General features: G+C 40.9%; 1 protein-coding gene across 4 annotated transcripts in view; it reads right to left on the reverse strand.

Moving 5' to 3' along the window:
• sdk1a (sidekick cell adhesion molecule 1a) overlaps window positions 1-21928 on the reverse strand; it is a 236247-nt gene that overhangs the window by 66473 nt on the left and 147846 nt on the right. For 2 of the 4 annotated variants that reach the window (XM_028985093.1, XM_028985092.1), the window contains exons 7-13: window positions 12302-12413; window positions 12002-12192; window positions 9896-9979; window positions 7678-7872; window positions 4447-4563; window positions 3289-3456; window positions 980-1082 (exon numbers count right to left, since the gene is read on the reverse strand). In XM_028985093.1, coding sequence (XP_028840926.1) covers window positions 980-1082; window positions 3289-3456; window positions 4447-4563; window positions 7678-7872; window positions 9896-9979; window positions 12002-12192; window positions 12302-12413 — 970 coding nt within the window. Of the gene's footprint in view, window positions 1-979; window positions 1083-3288; window positions 3457-4446; window positions 4564-6786; window positions 6906-7677; window positions 7873-9895; window positions 9980-12001; window positions 12193-12301; window positions 12414-21928 lie in introns of those variants that run through there. The other 2 variants (XM_028985095.1, XM_028985096.1) reach the window with 2 other exon arrangements.

A 21928-nucleotide genomic window follows, 5' to 3' on the forward strand; every position in this document is an offset into this window, starting at 1 on the left:
CCTTTCTGATCCTGACCTGGACCACTCTCTGACATTCACCCCACCGAAAGATATTTATTCACGCATACAGAGCAAACTCATAAACCTGAATCAGGTGCAGACTTCATTCAAAGCTCGCCTTTCACACATATGACACAAAAAGACTACTGGAAAAGATTAGTTAATTAGCAAGAAGTAGAGCCTGGGTAGAGCGTGTTTTGTACATAATGGCCATGTAGCCATTCATAATTTGTCTGATTGTGTTTTACTGCTTTAACACGTCCAACATAACGTTTTTTTTAACTAATTTGAACATGTGCATTCACACGCAAAACCCCAGTAGCCAATGTCCAAAGTAGTTACAATTACAATTCATAGTTTGACATCTCTATGCCCCATGTGTGGCATAAATAGGCCCAAGGGGCATGTTCACCAATAACACATCGAACACGTGCTGTACCTTTTCATGGCTGATGAGTTTGTTTCTCCTTGCCAACCAGCTACAGGTAACTAGCAAGTCACAATTTGTGAAAATTAGCGGCTGCAATTAATGATTTAATATATAACATGTTACATATCCCTGCATGAAAATGGAGATCGACAGTAAATGGTTTTTAGGGTTATTTCAGGCAAGAAGATTTGGTCATGACCAGATCATCTCCCTGTCACCCACGGTTTGAGCATTTTTCCTGCACTTGTCTGTTATAGTTTTAAAACATAGTTTTAAGATGTAATATGCATTATAGCCAGTTCTAATGCATATTACAGCTCTAATACAGCAAAACTCATTAATTTTAAGAACTAATTGCAAAATGTGTTATTGTTTCCCCCCAAATACAAAAAAGGTGCATGTTATATAATGTTGGTAAATGTGCAGTAGTCATATGTTATTATATATCACACATTACACATGCATTCTGCATTTTGTGCTTACTGTGTGTTTTAGGAAATAACTGCAGTCAAAAATCCAGACAGGCAACCAACAGACGGCTGGCCTCACCTCACATCCACTCGAGGGTCGTGGGTGGCCCGACACTCCAAGACGGCTGTCGTTCCCTTGATAACCCGCCGATCAGTGGGAGGGAGAGAGATGTACGTTCGGCCTGGTGGGAGATGCACCAAAAAAAAACCCACTTTCTTCACTTCAGATTCTCTTAACCAATACATGTGTGTACACTAGTGTATTCCACTCAGAGCTGAGGTATATGGCTGTGAGCAGGTTCACCGCCAGCGTCTCACTGACATGTCTGAGTAACGACTCTATAGACAGACAAAAAAAACTTTGGATCTAATGAATTGAATGATAAGTTCCTCTGAGGTTAGTGCTGTAAAGATTTTGTGTGTATGTGTTAAAGCAGCCATGCAGGGTATAGTATGGGGTGTGTAGGTCTATTTTGTAAATGTCATTAATGGGATGTGAATGTGTTTGTCGTCAAACTGAGCATAGAAGGGTAGAGGTGGACATATATGTAATTCATTACTGTACTTAAGTATTTTTTTTGTGTATCGGTACTTGTGGGGGGTGTCAACTGTAGGGCCTGTCAAAGCCCATTGAGACATACTGTATGTGATTTTGGGTTATATAAGAAATAAATGTTGTTGTTGTTGTTACTAAAGTATTTACATTTGTGGAGACTTTTTAATTCAATGTAATTTAAATATGAAATATCTTACTTTTTACTCCAATACTTTTTCCAAAGGAAGTTGTTCCTTTTTTCCCCCTTAAATGTCTACCCTTTGACCTGTTAGATCAAAACTAAGACACGCAATGTGAGTGCACCAATCGAATTACAGCAAGTGGCTATTTACCTGCTAAACTACTGGTTCCATCAACTTGCTTATGCAGGCATTTAAGATCTGACCTTATTTGAGAGATTTTTTCGAAGTTGTACAATAAAAGAAGGACTCTTTCACTTTCAAATGCCTTTTGTGCCTGCCTCAGCCCATATGATTTCGTCTTACAAGAAAACACCATCTAATCGAAGGAAACACGTAGAGGTATGATTTAATTCTGATAGCTAGTTTCTCAACAAATTTAGCGAGACAAGCTGGGAATACGCCGGTACCCATAGTGGCAGTAGCAGGCTAAAGCTATTTTATCAATTTGATGACTGTGTTAGTTGTTTCAACGTATTTTATAATATATATTGTTTTCACAATAAACATGATAAAAATGCTATCAATAAAGGCGACAAAAAGTGATAAAAGTAATCAACATGAATTTAACTTTTCATGCTGAAAAATCAAATCTATTATAAGGCACAGTATGATGCTAAATAAAACGGCAATTGGAGTGGAGTTGTGCTTGTACCCAGTTACATTCCCAGATTATTAAGTCCGGTCCCACATGAGTCCGGTGTTGCCACGGCTGGAAGCAGCAGCAGTCTCACAAACAATTTTCTCATCACACCCTTTTTCTGTAGTGGAGAAAACGTGTATTTTCAAGGATGCCTATATTTTTTGTTTTTTTTTGCCATCAAACCAAACATGCAGACAGATTATCAATTTCAAATGCGTAGAGCACATTTATCATCTAACAAATTCTGCTCACATTATATGATTTAAGCCATTATACTATATAATGATCACCTAAAACAATTATATTTTGAATGCAGTAGAAGATAAAACACAAAATGTCCATTAAAAAAGTTTTATTTTACTGTTATTATACTTGCCTGTGCCAAAAAATATAAAAGTGGTCTGAAGCCACAGTCCCTGAGCAAGACACTTAAAACTGAGGGTCTCCAGGATGACCGTCCCTGTAACTACTGAGTGTAAGACATAAATGTAAATATATGATCATTTTAATAGTTATCAGGGGCAGTGTAATTAATGGCATTCCATTAAATGATTAAGTGGCGATGTCCTTTGATCTAAAATCAATTGATTTAACCAGTAAATTAAAATTAAAACATTTGAGCAACAATCATTGTACTTTAACTTTTGATACTTAATTACATTTGAAGGAAAAATGTTCTTAAGTAAAAGTACAGAAGTACTGTATACTTAAGTGGAAATTTAAATGGAGGACTTTCCCTTTTACTGGAGTAAAATTTTACCCAATTCTACTTTAACTCAAGTCCACTACTGTAGAAGAGCATGCATAAGCGTGTCTGTGTGTGTGTGTGTGTTATATTCTATAAGTATGTCCTCACACACAACACAACTTTTTTATAATAGGTGGAGACATGTTTTTTGCTGTTTGTATGCAGGTGTCTGTGTGTAAAGAAAAAGTATTCAGGCCAGAGACTGTGATTAAAAATATGTGTGTATATGTGCGTGTTGTTGTTGAACAGCCGCAGCTCTTACTCCACACAGTGAGGCTGGCCGAGGCATTGATGGTGCCCTCAGAGTTGGCAGCATAGCAGGTGTAGTGGCCAGTGTCCTGCAGGATGACAGGGTTGATCTGCAGGCCCCCAGACTCCAGCAGGGTGAAGCGTGGGATCTGGATGGAGCCGCTGGCCAATATCTGAGAGTCTGCAAAACACACACACACACACACACACACACACACACATCACAGTTCAGAGTTTTGCCTAATATTTCGCTGCTAGACAAGGGATTAATGAAGCATTAGCATGTGCACGCTCTGCTCTGTATGATTTTATTAGCAGCCCATAGGGAAATCTTTTTGAAACAGGCAGCGCTGGAGTCTGTCTAGTTAGGAGGTGTTCTACTGTATACGTGCTGCCACATAATTGGAGTGGCAACAGAAATCCCTTCATGAATACAAAAAAAAAAAGACTAGAGGGGTATAATTCCACATTTGCTTTGCTGTTGCATGAAATTATCTTTTTTGCTGCCAATCAGCTGAAACAAAGACATTTAATGGCTTCCTGTGAAGCACATAACACATTACCTTGTGTATCAATTTGTGTCACAGTTGAGAAATAGAGATGAGGGGGGAGCTGAAGTTCACAACGTGACATATAAATGAAATACATGAATACACAAACAAGTGAAGAAATGAGAAGGGATATAGAGCTGTTTATTCTATTTTACACAACTGGCTCTATTTAGGCAACATGCCCATCATTTTTTTTGCGTGCTGTTACAGTCTGATCTGACAGAGGGGGCTTGTTTTGGATTCATGCTTCGTTTATGAAATTTACAAATTATTTTAATATAAACGTAATATAAAAATATCAATGATGTACCAATACCAAGGTCAACTTAATGAAATTGAAAATTCACAGAAAACAGTAACCATGTTTTGTGAACAGTAACCACTGCTCACCACGGGTGATGGTTAAAATCAGAGGACACATTTAGTTGTGTCTCCTTGTGCTGTGCTGTATATCACAATGACAATTACTTCCTTTTCACTTTCACCTTTTTTTTGTGTTGTTTTGGTTATGTTCAGTAATGTTGATAGCTTATTTATATAAAATAGTTGTGTGTATAATTCTACTGTTATGTTCTGTTGTGTTGTGGAAAAAATCTGACCATATCTGTATGCCTAGTTACCTCGATTCCAGGTGATGGCAGGTTTGGGTGCTCCAGAGATCTGACAGGTAAACGTGGCCGCAGTGCCCTCTGTGACAGTGATGTTGGACGGTGGGTCGATGAAAGCAGGGGCCATACCTGCACAGTAAACACAAGCTGAGCTCACTTAATCAAAAGTCACTGCATATACAGATTCTCTCTCTCTCTCTCTCTCTCTCACACACACACACACACACACACAAACACAAACACACACACAGACATACACACACGTCGACACGTTGAGTCGTTTTACATTCAGCGTCAAAAAGTATATCTAAAAGTATTAAGGCTATAAAGAACTTAAATATTGACTATTTTGTAGGATGAGGGAGCTAGATAGATATATAGAATATATATTAATTGTTAATCAATAATTGTTATGTAAACTCAACCACAAGCATTTTTTTCTTATAAAAAATGTAACATATTGATAGTAAACGTGCACCATAATATAAAACCACTATGAAACATGGTCATAATCAAATCACAGATGGTACTGATGTATTTTATTAATGTATTAATGTTCCCACCACAATATAATATTTACACTACTGCCTAGTCCTATTTAAATATTCACTTCATTTGCAATTACTGTTGTGAAGCTTGGCCAAGCAAACTCCATATCAAGAGAAACCCTGAAATTATCACAGGATGCAAAACAAAAATCAAATTATAAACCTGTTCAGCAGGGGTGAATTAAGCCATTTTTATAACTGTGCATTTTCCCTGCTCTACCTGCAATTCATGGCAGCAGCATATGAATCAAATGATTTTCATTTGGTACACCTAATGGAGACATTGTGACTGTCGGGACATTCTTAATGGCTCCGGATGTCTAAGTGAACGTGCACATCTATTTAGGAAGCACACTGAGCTTCCAATGGACAGAGAGAGAGAGAGAGAGAGAGAGAGAGAGAGAGAGAGAGAGAGAGAGCAGGGTTGTTGGAATGCAGAGCTGACTTTCTGCCCATAACAATCTCAAGTAGGCAAGACGAGGAAAATAAACCCCATTATAGGCCAATTTTCAGTATGGCTAAGGGGATCGAGTTTATCCTATATGTGTTTCCAGGAAGATTTATCAGATAAAGGGAGATTTCCCTGACAAGAGAACAACCACAGCAGCAACAACACAATATGAACTTCACTTGGGCTAATAAATGCATTTTCAGTTTTATATGTAAGTGAATGCAGTGAATGTGCCTCCCAGCCAAATTTCCAATAAACAAAGCTAAAAGCTACAAGTTAAGAAGAAAATAAATGAGCAATATACATTTTGTAATTTTTACAGAAAGGCAATCAATAAGTAGAATTTTATACATCATACAAAGGCAAAACCTACCAAAACTGCCATATATATCTGAGAAGTGTTTATCTGCAGTGAGTAACAATTAGGTTCTTCAACACCTATTCCTGGCATGCAGTTTCTCCCCAAACCACCCAATCTGGCAACACCAAGCACAAGATCCCTCCTCCTCCATTATCTTCTGGTTCCTTGTTCACAGTGCCATCAGCAGACATCAGAAATGTCATCCATGTTATTGTCATCTTGGGACTATGTTCACTACTAAAGCAAATGTGCAGATTTCAAAACTTTTATTCAAGAACATGTCCAATATACTGTATCAACTATAAAGTATAGTTTGATTGAAATGCACCAAGGACACTTCATAAACTCTCGATTCATAAACTGGTGGTACATTTTAAGGACCACTGTCCTCTGCAAGCTGTTGCTTACAAGAGGTTAAAAAAGTAAGAAATTTAGTTTGAATCACTTCATCAGCCTACCTTAACAGCACCAATACAACAAAACCGAACAGCTCAGTTACTGATATAGACTGAAAGAAATAAGAAAAATATCTTATTTCCAGTGCACAAATGTTAATATTTTCTACAAAATGCTCACTTCAAAGTAAGAGACATTAAATTGCCCAATCCCACTAATGTGACATGTAAATCAGCACAAGACAGAACAAAAAAATGCTGCTTGTCACTGGCTGGGAGAATTAGTTTCGTCTTTTAATGGTATTTACTCTACAAATGCTCCTAAAGTATCGCTCTCTTGGGGGGAGAATGATTGCAGCTGCTGCTCATATAATGTCTTGTTGATCACTTGGCGTGAAATAGATGGACAAAGGGACAATAAAACCTCAGAGGCAAATTCGGGCTTTCGATCCGATCGCTGCTCAGTGTGGAGGTTTACAATTTACGCAGCCAATGCTTTGAGGCATGATTTGGCAGTCAATAGTGATTAAGATGCTCTCTTCCATAAAGACACCTTGCTCCCGAACAAGTGCTTCATCTTCCTGTTCAGTTACGAACCTGGTTAACGTGTCTGAGTGTCTGCAGCATCTGATGCCTTGTTCTGCGGTGAAAGTAGCGGCTAGCATTGAGTTGTCCGTGGAGACCGTTTCAGACACAAAATATAATTAGGGGGGAAATCAGCATGAGGCGAGGACCACAGCCTAAGTGAAAACCATTACAGAAACCTGAGCATCTGTACTAAAATAATACAATCACAGAGCTTTATTACATCATTCTGCACCAAGCATGAAGAACAGATCTTGAGTGTGTATTCTGAATATAAAAAAAAAACTAAATAGTACAATTTCCATTTTAACTCTACTTCATATTAAGAACATAGGTAATGAAACATTGTTACCAGTGTTTAAAAAAATATCACTGAAATGGAAGGAACATTATTAGCAAATTAGCATTAGAATAAAGTTAAAGGTTGATTTCCAGGGAGGAGGTTTCTGGAGATTCATTAACAGCACCAATACATTCAGATAGAAAACACACACACACACACTCAGGTCACTGGTCAACTCAGGTGATCTGTTGCAAAGAGGAATGTGCATGTAGCATTTAAGTGTGTATCCAAGTCCATTTTTTGATTTTAACAGCAAAACTTACCAGCCCAAAATGAAGGCAATTAAAATGGCCCGATGCCTCACCGCAGGGGTGCACAATCTATGGTAGATTGCTGTTATGATTTTTAAAATGCTCCACTGACTGTAGACATGATTCTTGCTGGTTAAATGCGCAATGTGCCTTTGCTGCCTTAAAAAAAGCATCATGACAACAATGCACCTAGGCACACCTAAGTTACCTACTAGTGGGCAAAACAAAATTATGGGTTGTGAACTGACTTAATATATTTTCGCTACTAATTCCTTCAGTGTTAGTGCAAAATGTGTTAATTTTACTTACTGGTAACATCTAGATAGGTGTGAACTTGACTCTCTCCTGCCGAGTTGCGAGCAAAGCATTGGAAGATGCCAGCATCATTGGGATGGACCTTTCTGACCTGCAGACCCATACTGGAAATGACCTTGTAGCGGGGGTTGTTCAGCTTACTCAGAGGAACGGCGTCTTTGTACCACTCGATCCTTGGAGCCGGAACTCCTGTAATTATGAAGTATTACACAGTGAGAGAGACAGATGTTTTTTTTTTTCTGTAGCATTACTATAGCAAGTGATGAAATAATGTTATAATAATCAAGCCATGTGCTCTACTAATGTAGAGCATAATGAGTAAAAAAAGGTAAACACCCGTTGGGTGCACTGGGATAATCACCAATGTTTACAGAAATTGATCAGCCGCAGTGTGCCAATTACCACCTAACCAGTAATTTGTCCGACTCTCCTGTGGGGAAAATGGGCTGCTCTGGTCGTGACTCACTCTCGTCATTTCCCAAGAGGCCTTTCAATTTCAGAGTTCATTTCAGGAAGCCCACACCATTCCTTTTCATGGAATAATTCACACTATTCCACAGCACCATGTCCACATCACTTCCCAGCGGTGGGAGAATTCTTCCCTTCCAGGCAGCAAGCAAAAGGGCACTCATGACGTATGACCTTATGGAGGCCAAAAATTAATTATTCAGACTCATTTGCGTGTGGTTAACGGATACATCAAGCACAAAAAAGACCACAAATGGAAATGTGAAGCCCATAATAAATAGATAAATATATAAAGATCTCTTCATCTTTAAGCCCTTTCTTGACTTCCTCTCTATAGGAGAGAAAGCAGTTGTCCTCTCACAAAAGCCCGTTAAAGAAACAGGCTTTTGTATGGAGGATTATAAAACAATGGCAGCACTCCCGGTGTCAGGACGAGCTCGATAACAGACTCACAGGGCGACAGAGTGCTAACAGTTTCCCACTTTCTGCCTGCAAAGATCTGGCAGCTGAGTCGGTCTTTTTTATTTCATGGAGCTCATCAAAAGCAGAGGATTTAGTAGTTTTTTATTTTTGCTTCCCACCAAATCTGAAGGGCGAGCCAAACGCAATGCAACAAATACAGTAAATGTGCTTCTAAGAGCTGGGCTGACCCCTCCAAATCATCACCAATACAGAATAAACGAGCAGCGATCACTGCCTGGCACAACACCAGCGGCGGGTAGAGAAGCTGAATACTGTCTCAAGGAAAAGTTTTGTTGAAATCAATAGTTGCTCTTCAAAACACTTCCTTGTGTAGGAACATACAGCCAAAACAAGACAACTGAAGCGGCAGGCTAATCTGGATCTGTTTCATGAAATGTCACTAGAACAGAACAGCAGCACACTAATAACCATCTCTGTTGAAAAACATTGTCCTCAAAAAATTGTTTTGTACTCACTATATATGCAGCTATATAAAAGTCACTTTCAACCCCAGGGTTCTTCAGCTTACTGCCCTCAAGGTCAACATTCGTCTACCAATCCTTAGGATTTGGTTTTGATGTCCAAAGCCTTGATCTAGACTGACATAGGAAAGAGATTCTGCAACCTTCGGCAAACTTAAACTGCTTACAATTTAGAAGTAAACGGTAGCTGAGACCACCACAAGAAGCACCAAACAACTGAAGGCAGAGGAGATGCCTCAGAAAGTTGACCTCCAGAGGCAACTCAAGTTCACAGCTCCTACAGTCACAGCTTCGGTAAGGCCTGATGTAGATCTGCTGTCTGAAACAACTAGACAGGTGATTTTCAGCAGCCAGGATGGAGGAGATACATGAAAGAAAAAGGCCAAAACACCATGCCCTAGATGTTGAGGCAGAGGTGGATAAAACTGGGGCAAACTATCCCCATCCAGGTAAGGTGCAGACGGTTCGTTGACCAATCAGTCTGCCCTCATTCAGTTGGGTTTAATAGGAGGCTGCCAAACAAGCCTAAAAATGACACTGGACAAAAAGGAATAAACCCTGGCATGTTACTCAGACACAGGTCAAGGTCTGATCAACACCCACTGACTCTAGGAACGTCAGTGATGATGCAGATAAACAGTGATGATGCAGACAAAACAAAACTTTTCAGCTCATTAATTCTATTACGCAGACCGCTTGATAAGGAGTAGGTGAACAAAAACGTCCTCCTGGCATTTGTTTAACTGTCCATTCAGATCTCCTGCAACATGTGTACGGGGGTCAGATAGTGAGTGGCTGACCTCGAGCCTGACACTGGACGTCCACCGTCTTCTCAACTTCTCCCATGACCTTCCTCCTGGGCTCTGCAGTGAAATATGGGGCTTCTATAAAAACAACATAAAAAAACATGTTTAATAAATTTACAAATGGTCTATGGACAGTACACGCGTTGAATAGCAGTGTTAGTACCAAAGGAGAGAATGATCTACTGAGAAATATTTCTCGCTTACTCACTCAAGAACTATCCAATAATACTTATTCATCAGGCACAAGACTGGACACCAAACCACCCCCAATCACACACTCACACATAACGACAAACTCTACATGTCTGTACAGCAGGAGGAAACCGGAGAACCTGGAGGAAACCCACGACAACCTTCCTTGAGTAGGCATTTGAGCCAAATACAAATATCTATATGAAAAAAAAACGGTAATAAACATGTAACATCTGTATTTTGTACGTAGCTGGTCTAAGGACCAGTAAAATGTCCCTACTTTTTTAAGAAATAACCCATGCTAGCTCCACCTAGTTCTTATTGTTGAGATGCAACACTGCCAGTTGTTCTAAAATAAAATGATATTTGACCTTAAAAAGACTGAAATAAATTACAAATTGTTGCAGTTAATAAGCTTCTTTCTGCATTATGACCATACAAAAAAATGTAAGCAACTTTTAACAGAAGCCCAGCATCTCCAAAACTGAAGTTACATAAAGTCAACAAACTATTTTAAACAGAAAAATATAAATCTGTAAAAACAGATTGCAGGTTCAAGCGAAATCTCTTCTGCATAGAATTACGACCACACAGTCTCACCAAGACAGACAGGTGCGTGGAAGTTTGAAGTGCATCTGAAGGTTTCCGTTGTTCTCCCACAGTTCCGCCGCCGCCTCCTTCCGGCCCACGGCGCATCTTTAATGTATGTACCGTGTACCTCGAGAGCAGATGGCCAATGAAAGCTGTAACTACGAGGTTACGTTTTTCGTCTGCGGTAATTACATGTAGCCAGCTCCTGATGGAATCGCTTTTTCTTTCCCCCTAAAATTTCTCTTGATTTATTCATGCTCTTTACTACACTGTGTCCAATCGTGGACAACTCCATTCCCCCCCTCCCGTTAACAGATGTATAATGCTGACACCACAGATAAACATGACTGTTAGGACTCGCTGCATTCACCCCCCCCTTTCCTTCCCCGAGCGAAATCTTCTGATGGAACGAGCCAAAGAGCACCTTCCCCCCATTGATAAGTGGATGAATAAATTCATTTTTTAGCACAATTTAACACAGACAACCATACAAACAACGACAAAGCTCTTGACTTGTGGGTAATGCCACGATGACAAGCCACATTCATCATCTCACGTCACCCCAATCCCGCCAGTTACGCTGCTACGTCTTTATACATATGTATCAGTCTTCCACTAAAACACAGGAAACCTGTCAGCTCTGCCTATAAATGGCACTAACGAAGAGAAAGAACGAGGTATAAATATTTTATGTGCTGTTTGGCTCTATGACTTTTCCCCATGAAACTTCCTCTTCCGCATGGTAAGTCTTGCAGTAGGTCCTGGGCAGGGCCTTGTAAAACTGCACAGATGCCGGCAGCCTGGCTTTTCCGTTATCTTATTAAAGCCTATTAAATCATGAGACGCTTCGAACTAATGGGAGCGGCCTGTGTTCATTTCGCCAGATGAGCACGCAAATGTGAAGCGCTGTTCAATTAACCAGGTACGTTCTTTATCAAAAGTGAGCAGAGCAAATTATTCGAAAAACAACAACAACAACAATAAAAATTCATTAAGTAATTTCTGGAATTCCAATTACGCACAGACGCAATTTAGCAATTAATTCATCCTGCCATATGAAGTGATGCTGCCATTTTGGTACGTTATGTTGGCTAATTTCTCCACGGAAGGAACGTTATTCATGAGTAGTGCATTAGTCAGCATGATGCAAGCGGCGTGGCACAGCTTCCCTTTAAAAGAGAGTGTTGAGTTGCTCTGAAAGGGAAGTAAAAGTCCCTGCGCCGCAGGACTCCTTTCTCAGTGTGGGCGCAGCCATGCAGGGAGAAGGGAGCGATGGAGAGAAAGAGGGAAAGGGAGAGGCCACGCATGAGGGCTTACCTGTAATGGAGAAGAAAGCTCTGGCTTCGGACGGCTGCACGCTGCTGTCTGTGAGGAAGGCTTCGCACACGTACATCCCCACGTCGGCAGAGGTGGGGTTCACGATGGTCAGCCTCCGCCCAAATGCCCCCACCCCAGTGGCCACCGCCACCCCATTCCGCCTCCACACAATGGACAGCTTCTCCACCGGCCTTTAAAGATGCAATGACATTTAAAGGTGACAGCGAGTGGGCATAGACACTCTGCTAATAGGCTCTCGCCCGCAGTTTGGTAACGCGGTAACGCGAGTTTTGTACTCACCGCGCGTTGGCCACACATTCCAGCGTAGCCTCACTAACGCCGGCCACCACTGTAGTGTTCTTAGGGACAATGACTATTACGGGAGCAACAGGGTCGGCCGGAGCCTCCGAATCTACCAAAGGTGAAAAACAGACAAAGAAAGAACTTTGGAGTCAGAATCCATCATCAAAAACAAGCTATAAACTGAAGTTGAATACTGGTTCCAGGTACAGGATGTGGGGAGAGAAAACTCACAAGAAGGCCTGTTTGGTTCTTCTTTGAATCTTTTTTTTTTGTTAGGTTTCCAAAGTCGGGGTGCATAAAGTATGCAAACCATAATACTTGAGTTAAAGTAGATATACCAAAGACAAAAATTACTAGTAAATGTAAAAGTCCTCCCTGCAAACTTCCAATTGAGCACTAGTACAAAAAATTTGCTATCATAATTAAAATGTACTTTTAAGTGAAGTGAATGTCATTGTGATACACTAGAGCACAGCACGTGGTGCACATTGGCAGTGGTGGCATAGCAGGTAAGGAAGCAGACCCTTAATTGGAAGGGTGCAGGTCCAAATATCAAACTGCCAAGGTGCCACTGAGGTGCCACTGGGCAAAGTACCATTGTGTTAAAAGTAGAAGACACATTCCGTTGTGTGCACCATGTTCTGTGCTGCAGTGTTTCACAATGACAATCAATTCACTTTCATTTTTTCACTTTCACACAACGAAATGTGTCCTCTTCTTTAACCATCACCCTTAGTGAGAAATGGGCAGCCATAAAAAGCGCCCGGGGATCAGTGTGTGCTTCATAAGAAAGACGCGTGCACACGTTTACATACTTCAATCTTTTTGTCATTCACCTCCCTACAAAATTTTACATTTCCCTGTTACATTTTAACTTTACTTCAAGTATAAAAAACACTCTGGAAATACTCCAGTAGACATAAACACAAGTGAAGGAACTAATTTAATTTTATTTGTTACTGTACACCACTGTGCTTGATCCAAAATACTGGTGATGTGATTGGCTCTTCACCAGGCTCATTAGCATCACTAGTCAGGGCTACTTGCACAATGGTATTTGGACAAGCATTACAGCATATCTAATGTGTTGATCACACCCTTGCAGATATTGCAAGAAAATTGCTTTTAGACTATTCTCAATAAAATGAATAATTGAACTCCTTGGCAGAGGCTCAACCAAGGTCTAGAGGGTCACGCCGCTACTCCCTCGTTCATTTGACTTTTATGCCAAATCTGTTCGTCCATGAAAATGTGCTTCTACATTTTTAAAATGAGCCAGGCCTATCTGTATTCTAATTGTAAAAAATTAAACACTGACTATTAAATATGTTGCATTTGTGCAAAAAGGATATAAGGATATATTTTGTGCTAAAATATTGAAATGGAATGTAAATGAAGGCTTAAGTTACTGGGCTCAATGCAAGAAGCCACCCTTTGATGTTGACATTGACAAAATTTATGTCAAAGGTACAGAAGTGGAACCCATTTCACTTTTTTGACTTTTCACTTTTTACATTCTTATTCAAAGTTTTGGATATGGGGCACAAATGAATGGCGTTCATGTCTTTGTGGGAATAAAAGGTAAAGTTTTGGCAACTGGGACTCAAATTAACATGGATCCTGAAGAAGTGCATTTTACTTTCAGATCAATATATGACCCAAAGAAAGTTCCAGAGAACTTTAGAAAAAAAATTAGTAAATGTTCTATGGTCCTGAATTTTGAGAAACGATGAGAGCTCCTGTGAAGCGTGAGGCTCATTTGCAGCTGCTGAAGGAGCAAGAGAAGTTCTTCTGTTGGAATATTATTAGAAAAGTCACATTCACCATTGCTGCTGTGAGCAGGAGACAGGCCCCACAGGGTGAAGAGGCGTGTCTTGGGTTTGAACCGAATTTCACACTGCTCAGAGCATTTTGACAAAAGAAAACCTTGTTTCAGAACCTGGAATATTGGTTCCAAACTGGTTTCTTTGTTTCAATTGCGAACGTTGATGAAATTAGTGTCATACTACCATGTGCTTCAGCTAGCTAACTGTGCCATCTCTGTTAATGTTAATGCTTCCACTTACTATGGATGTTAAAATACACTGGGTTGGTAAATGGTACAAAGGTACAAAGAAAGGAACCTATTAAAGAAGCCGTTCCCTGTCAGTGGAGGAGCATTGTGGGCTCTATTTTTGAATGTGTTAAGCATGGGGCTTGTTTGCTAGTGTAAGGTAAGATGTCCTCGGGATTATATGGATAAAACGAGTGAATTTCTTGGTAGATATCAGTATCTTGAACAAGAGGATTTAACTACCAATTTTGTTAGTGTTTTATTATTGGTCTATTATTATTTCTGACATCCAGAACACAATCTTCTCAAACAGACTTTTAATTCAATCCTTTGACTTTAAACTAAACAACATCCTTCATATTAACAGCATAAGGTAATTTAAAGATTGAACGTAAAGCAGTGATTACAGAGGTTCTGCTTCTGACCATCCCAAGGGTTTCAGAACATAAATTACATACAACCAACTGGCATTTAAACAAATACAAAAACACAATCATTAAAACAACACTGTGTTGAATCATTACCTCTAAGTATGATTTCTATTTAATCAAGAATAGTGCAGGCCCAGTTGTAGGTCATGTTCTTAAGTGGTATTTAAGTACCATTAAATTACCCCAGTTGCAGATCCCCCATCCCCCACCCCCCCCATACACACACACATGGCAATAATGTGATCCTAAGGGTCATGGAATGGTTTAATGTCACTCATGTCTCTGTTCACAGGCCATCTTGGACCATGAGCTCTTCTACGTCCTTAAGGTCTTGAGGTAAGAATAATCGAGTTAGGCTGACAGAGCGCTTCACTGTGCACTTGCCGCTGGTTGCAGTTCATCCATTGTTGCGGATGGCTGGTAACGATTCAGTCATTAGTTTTTGTTCTTGTCTTCATCTCTTTCCAGAATGTTCCACAGCTGTGTTTGCCAGCCAGAGAGTTTACACCATGACTGTAAATTCCCTCCCAATCAAACGGAAAAACATGCGAGAACATCTTCTATAATCCCCCAGTCTGTCTCTGACAAACATAAATCAATACCAAGACAATTTCTCCATGTGGAACATGCGGCTGCCAATAGCTGCAGATTAGTCACATATTCATTATTTAATAATATAAACGGCTCATAAATAAAACATTTGGGATGCGTGGTCATGTGTGTTCGCTGAGTGTTTGAGCATTGAATGCCAAATGAATTCCGGATCTGCTATGTAAATTTCTGTTGAGGTGTTCTGTAATGCACAGCAGCTAAACAATTCTTCGTATCCATAGCTACAGGGATGGAACAAGTTTATATAGATTACAAATAAAAAGTAGGGCAGCGAGTAATTTACGAGTATTCAACAAATTAAGTCAAATTAAGGTAATGCAGCTACATCTGACACGGGTGCGAAATTTCTCCTAGCCAGAGATAATCCCTGCACACATAATCCTGGGGTGCTGGTGGCATGGCGGGTAAGGAAGTGGACCCGTATTCAGAAGGCTCGAATCCCGAACCGCCAAGCCAAGCACCGTCCCCACACACTGCACACTGGTGCACTAATCATTTTCACATCGACATAAATGGTTTTAGGGTTGATTCAGGTGACTTTTGCACAGAGAGCAGAAATTAGGCACGGACACATGAAAATATTTACTTGCTCATTTTCATGTGTCCGTGCCTAATTTCTGCTCTCTGTGCAAAAAAAAACCTGAATCAACCCTAAAACCATTTATGTCGATGTGAAAATGCCCAAAGGTGGAAATTTAGAAAAATGATTTAGATTTTGAATAGATTTAATTTTTTTATCGATTGCTTTCTGTCCGGGAGCAAAGGCAAAACAGAGGACAAAAAAAAAAGAACCAAATGAAATAAACATCCACTGTACTGCTACAAAGAGCAGAGCAGAGGCACATGGACACACATCCTTAGAACGTAGAAAACCATGGTATCAGCAAACTCTGCCATAGTTTATAAAGAAAGGACTTAAAAGCTGAAGATGTCCTTGTTTTTTTTGTTTTTTTTTAGTCTTACGCTAAATCGATGTCATGGCCCTCATTAAGGTGGTGCCTAATTAATTCATATGAAGCATGAAAAGGTGATCTGATAACACTGGAAAAAGACAAACAACTGAACAGCTGCCAAACCAGCAGGACAAAAAAACTAAAGCCAACAATAAAGTCATGTTTTATTAAGAGCCCAAGGGGTTGCAGATCTTCAAGGCTCACACAGGAGATCTTTTCAAGAGTACCAAGCTAAGGACAGGGACAGAGGAATCGAGCATAGTCCCGACACAGTGCACCATTCTGAAAGACAGCTGGCATCATGTATATTTGTTGCTGGATCACTGGTTCTGCTCAGAGGCACAAGACAGACTCCAGGCGAGACAAACATTGCTGATCTCAGCCCTGGTGCTCTAAGACTTTCCCTCGACTTTAGAAGTTGTGGCGGCCGTGAGGTGGTAGATACCTCGGAGCCTATCAAGCAAACAGCACCTGAGACGCCCACTTAGTTTAGGGGGCTTTGCCTAAACCTGTTCCATATTTCATAGGCTATAGGCTACGGAATGCCAAATGGCTTGAGCTAGCAGCAAATCCGGATAACGTCGAGGGATGCGGCTTCGGGGGTGTTTAAGGACCATTTTGACAGGTGCTGATATGCTACGTAAGGAGTCGATGTGCTGCTTATGTGTGTGGAGGTGCAGTTCTGGAAGGAGAGGGACCAGCTTAGGGCTAATAGAGATGGTGGCTGGTTAACTCTCTCCCTAGCATGGGCCAGCCCCCATGGGCTTGTTCTGACAGTGTGTTGTCACTTGTTTTGCCAGGTAAATTGGGGCTGATGCGATTCTGCTGCACATGCCCAAGGGTCCCGGGGACAGTGGTTGGTGCCTGCTTTACGTTTGGAAGGGGACGGTTTAAATGCATACCAAGTGTGTAAGTCAGAGGAGGCTAATCCATATTTATCGCTCATTTGTCCGTCTTCACTCAGGTGGAGGCTGGGCAGAATGGCACCTTCTGAAACCCAGTCGCAGAACTTGGGCTGACACATGAACACATGCTTCTCCAGAGGATTAAAGAGCAGCGGTGCACCTGCAGCAAGCGCAGCTAAGCTAACCATCTGCATCCTGACTCCTGCCCACAGAGCCCTCCCTCGGGCAAGAACCATCCCCTCAGTGACAGCGGAGATCACTCTCCCCTGAAATCCCCACTGCATGCACTTTAACATTCATGCCACAAATTCGTGACAATCTGGGAAAAAAACACACACCAGGTCATGACCCCCTCCCCAACACCGTCTGTCTAAATAGGCTATTTTTTTAGCCACCTAAGGCTTAGACACTGAGACAGAGTTCAGAAGTTCAGAGGGGAAGAAGATCACAGATCAGCACCTAATCTCTGTGCAGTCTTTTTGGTAGACCTGCATTTTACTCAAGTCCTTGTGAGGCTTATTTTGGCAAAAAAAAAAAAAAAAACACTAATATAACCTACACTCAATGAAACACATACCCATGTTGAGTTAGAAAGTGCAGGTCTGCTGTTCATGCTGGGGCACTTCTAGACCTTCACCTGTGGTCAGTTTCTGTTGGCAGGACAGTTTTGGATGGTGTGCTGCTGTTCCTAAAGAGCCTTACAACACAATTTTACCTTTTCATAGTTACTGCTGCTTTGGGAGAGGTGAATAGATGATAGAGATGCTAAAAGGTGTTCATTAGGGTAAAGATCTGGCAACATCAAATGAGAGGCAACATTTTCATACTCATCACTGGAATTCATGCCTCATTCATGCTTCTGCCCTGTAGGCCAAGGAATCATCTTCCAGGAAAAAATGGTGACTAAATACATTTTGCCTTTAATTTTGTCACTTGTCTGTAGGTCTCCATAATAAAGTGAGTGCACAGAACAGATTTCACCATAGATATGAACATGTTTCTGCTCTCCATAAAGAGTGTAATACAACAGTACACCTTCTGCTCTCATATCAGCCACATTCTGTATTACAGAACAAAATGTGTTGTATTATGAACAGCGGAGTGGAGCTCCCAAAGACCGGGCAAAGAGCAGCCTTGCCTCTCAAACCATCACTAGAACTGCTTCCACATTCAGTATGAATATGACAGTACTGCAAATGTACAGCGTTCTTCAGCTGGAGAGAGAGGAACCCCTTATACAGAACTATTCTAAATTAAACATGGCATTCAGCACCAGCCCCGCCATTCTCTCAGCACTCCTAAGAGTATATAGGCTACTTCATGCATTTCTAATTCTGCCATTTGATGAAGCACAGTGAGTGGGGGGAAAAGCACAGGGAGGTGAAGGTGTTTTTTTGGGGTTGTTTCTTAAAGGCCATTGTTGATTCCAGGCTCCAAGCTGCATTAGCTAAGTGCCAGAGAGTAATGGAGAATAAACAAGGAGCTCATTAAGAATGAAATCTAAAACACTTAGATTTTTCCATGCTTTCCACAGAGCCGTGCTCTCTTCTCCCCCCACCCGGTCTGTCCGTTCCTCTCTCTCACCGACTCAGGCTGTCCGTCTCACTCTGTCCCTCTGATGGCAACCAGACTGTTTGGCATTCTCTCCTCAAGTGCCCATCACATCGATTGACACCTGCATGCTTTTGTTATGCAGTGGGCAGCGCCTCGGTGTGATGATACACACAATCAGACTGTTTCTCGGCCTATTTATTCCCCCGCTCTCTGCATCCCTAGTCACCAGTATTGATCCTGAGCGCGCCCACCCGAGCTCATCCACAGTGAGCGGTGCCTTCAACCCTCCCACCCAGCACTCTGTGGCTGGAGAAACAGGCAGTGTGAAGGCTGGCCTTGTTCTTCATCAATGACATTCTACTCGTGACATGGTGTCAATCCCCTAATAAGACACCTTTAACCTGACAGCTACGTCTGAGCATAAGGTCGGCTACCAGCAATACAATGCTTGCTAAACAACACATAAAATATGTAAATGTTGTATAATCATGATACAGAGAATCCAGGATAAGAGCATCAAATGTCTAATCCAAATGTATTTAATCCTCAATAGCCATTTGGGCAACAAAAATAAACAATATTCATTCCATCTGTATTAATCCATGAGTTATTGTTCAATCCAAATGACTGAGAATTATTCTACTTATTTTCTCAGAAGCACCAGATGAAACTTTTTATGTATTATTATGGAGCAAAAAAGACTGGTAATATAAACCGTTGAATTAATGATTCATTATGTTGTGTTTTTGACTAGTAAAAAGTTGTAAAAAGGACAAAATACATTCATGGATTAAAGCAAAAAAAAAAAAAACCAACAACACAAATACATAACGCAGGCATGGTTAATGCCATTACTGGGTCTATATGTATCACGTGTTATTTCTACACTGCCAACAACAAGCAACGTTCGAGGTCAAGACAAACCTGGCAGACTTACAGTAGCCGACATTTTTTTTCAGCATTCTGCCTTCCTGTCATGGATACAGTTGAATTAAATCACTATAATCAACTTAATCACTGCTTTAATCAACCTCTCCTCCATTTTGGTTTGAGTGCCTGATTCGATGCTTTCTGTCTAATGGTTGCATGTAAAAGTGCGTTATAACACACAGAGGTCAAAGAAAAATAATTTTCAACTTTAATCGTCATCACATCACTAGGCGCTCTGCTGGACGCAGCACAAGACCACTAGTCAGGCACGCATCATGTTGCAATGTTGCAAAAAAGGCTATAACCTAATAACAAATTCTAATTCATTTAAGTACAGACATTCCTGGTAAAATGAACAGATAAAGTTCAAAACATAAAAAGGACCAAAGGACTCAAGTTCGGTAACTGCAATATTCTTTTACTTGTTTTCCTAATGAATTAATTGACCATTATGTTTTAACTGTTATTTTTTGGCTTGCTTTGGTCCCACGTCTCATGTGCATAACTTATTATGAATATACAAAATATTTGTCCTTTGTTACTTCCAGTCTCTGTTTAGTAGACTCTCCAAAGCCTCACCATTGCAGCTCTTCCCTGTACATTTCCTCTGCCAGATAAAAATAACAAGCACGTGTACTTCCATTATTTCCAACATATCCAGAAGGTATCTTTTGATATTTGTATAGACATACACACACTCACGCACGCACACATACACAACTAAAAACAGGGGACCAGCACATTTTCCGAAACAAACAAAAACGGCCTGCTTTCCTATCAGTGTGATGACGTGGGGTCCCCACTCTGATATGAATGTAAGGCCACACCGCCACCAGCAGACAATGGCTTCTGTTTTCCATCTGCCCTAATTTCATTAATTAAGACGCACGGCGGGAGAGAAAGTCAACTCGCCAGCTGTAAATAAGTGCCTAATTGGATAATTCTCAACTAATGTAGTCTTCGAGGAGCAGGTGAAGAGACTCTTTCCCCAATTAATGGCTTAATTACAACACAACACAATTGAGACCAGCACACACCAGGGCTCTCCAGGGCTGGGGTCAGAGGCACAGGTTTCAAACCCGAATGCAGATCGGAAGTGAAGAAGAGAGATGCCGGCGCTTTGATCAAAGGGTAATTAAAGCAAAAGTGCTCTCCTTTTAGACTTTAACTGTTTCTGAATTGGCACCTGGCCCTGTCAAATTAAAACGTGTTCTCCCATTTACACGCAGCATGGCTACGAGCTCCAAATTAGGGCTACAATACTGGTAAAATAATGAGGACACCAAATGCTTTTCCCTCCACAAATTAATTAGCTGGACTAATTCATCTCCTATTTTTTCTTTCTTTTTTTTTCAACAAGTGACTAAAGGCCCGGCAAAGCGGCCTTAGACTTTTGAAGCAGCAAAGCTCCACTGGCAGCTGTCCTTCGAATGACAAGCAAGGAGTCTTCTCAGTCTGCCGCGCTTCACAGATGACGTACTGGCTGCCCAGTGGCGGCTCCAAAAGCCTTTCAACCGCATCATGCTGCCACCCCCCCCAACACCCACTGCTGTCTCAATCCCTTCCACTGGCAGCCTGATCAAAAGATATGTTGCAGAAAATCTGGGATAAGGTCCAGAGTGGTGGGGCAAAAGGTGACTCTATAATTTGGTTTTGTAAGGTGTTTTGTCAGGAGGAAGGGGAATCTACAGGTTCCAGTACTGGTTTTCAATTCTCAGGTAAAGGCCGGGGTGACGGGAAGCAGCTTTCCAGGAATAGGACATTTCACCAAGATACACATTTTAATTAAAAAATGATTCATGTTGGAGGGCAAATTTTGATGTATACTGAATTTAACTTTCTTGTTAGCGGCCACAATTCGCAACCGGAGGTCCCCTCTGAGCTCTGGAATTTTATCTAAATGACTAGAACCTGACTAAATGGCCTCTACTCTATAGCTGATTAGAATGCTAACATGATAGAACTGAGCACGTGGAATGATGTGGCATTTGCATGAATAATTTTGCTTTTGCATTCAGTTATATGTGGCTTTTCAAGGCTACATCCAGGTTAGAGCTCACGCATTACTCACTAGCACTATAAATGTCACTGTTAATGATTTATTTCTAGAGCAAGGCCTTCCGCGAATGTGGCAGAGACTAGTTTATTGTTCATTTTAAGACAAATACCATGAATCACTGAAGTCT

This window comes from Denticeps clupeoides, chromosome 7 (assembly GCF_900700375.1).
Source record: "Denticeps clupeoides chromosome 7, fDenClu1.1, whole genome shotgun sequence".
Taxonomy (NCBI): Eukaryota; Metazoa; Chordata; class Actinopteri; order Clupeiformes; family Denticipitidae; genus Denticeps; species Denticeps clupeoides.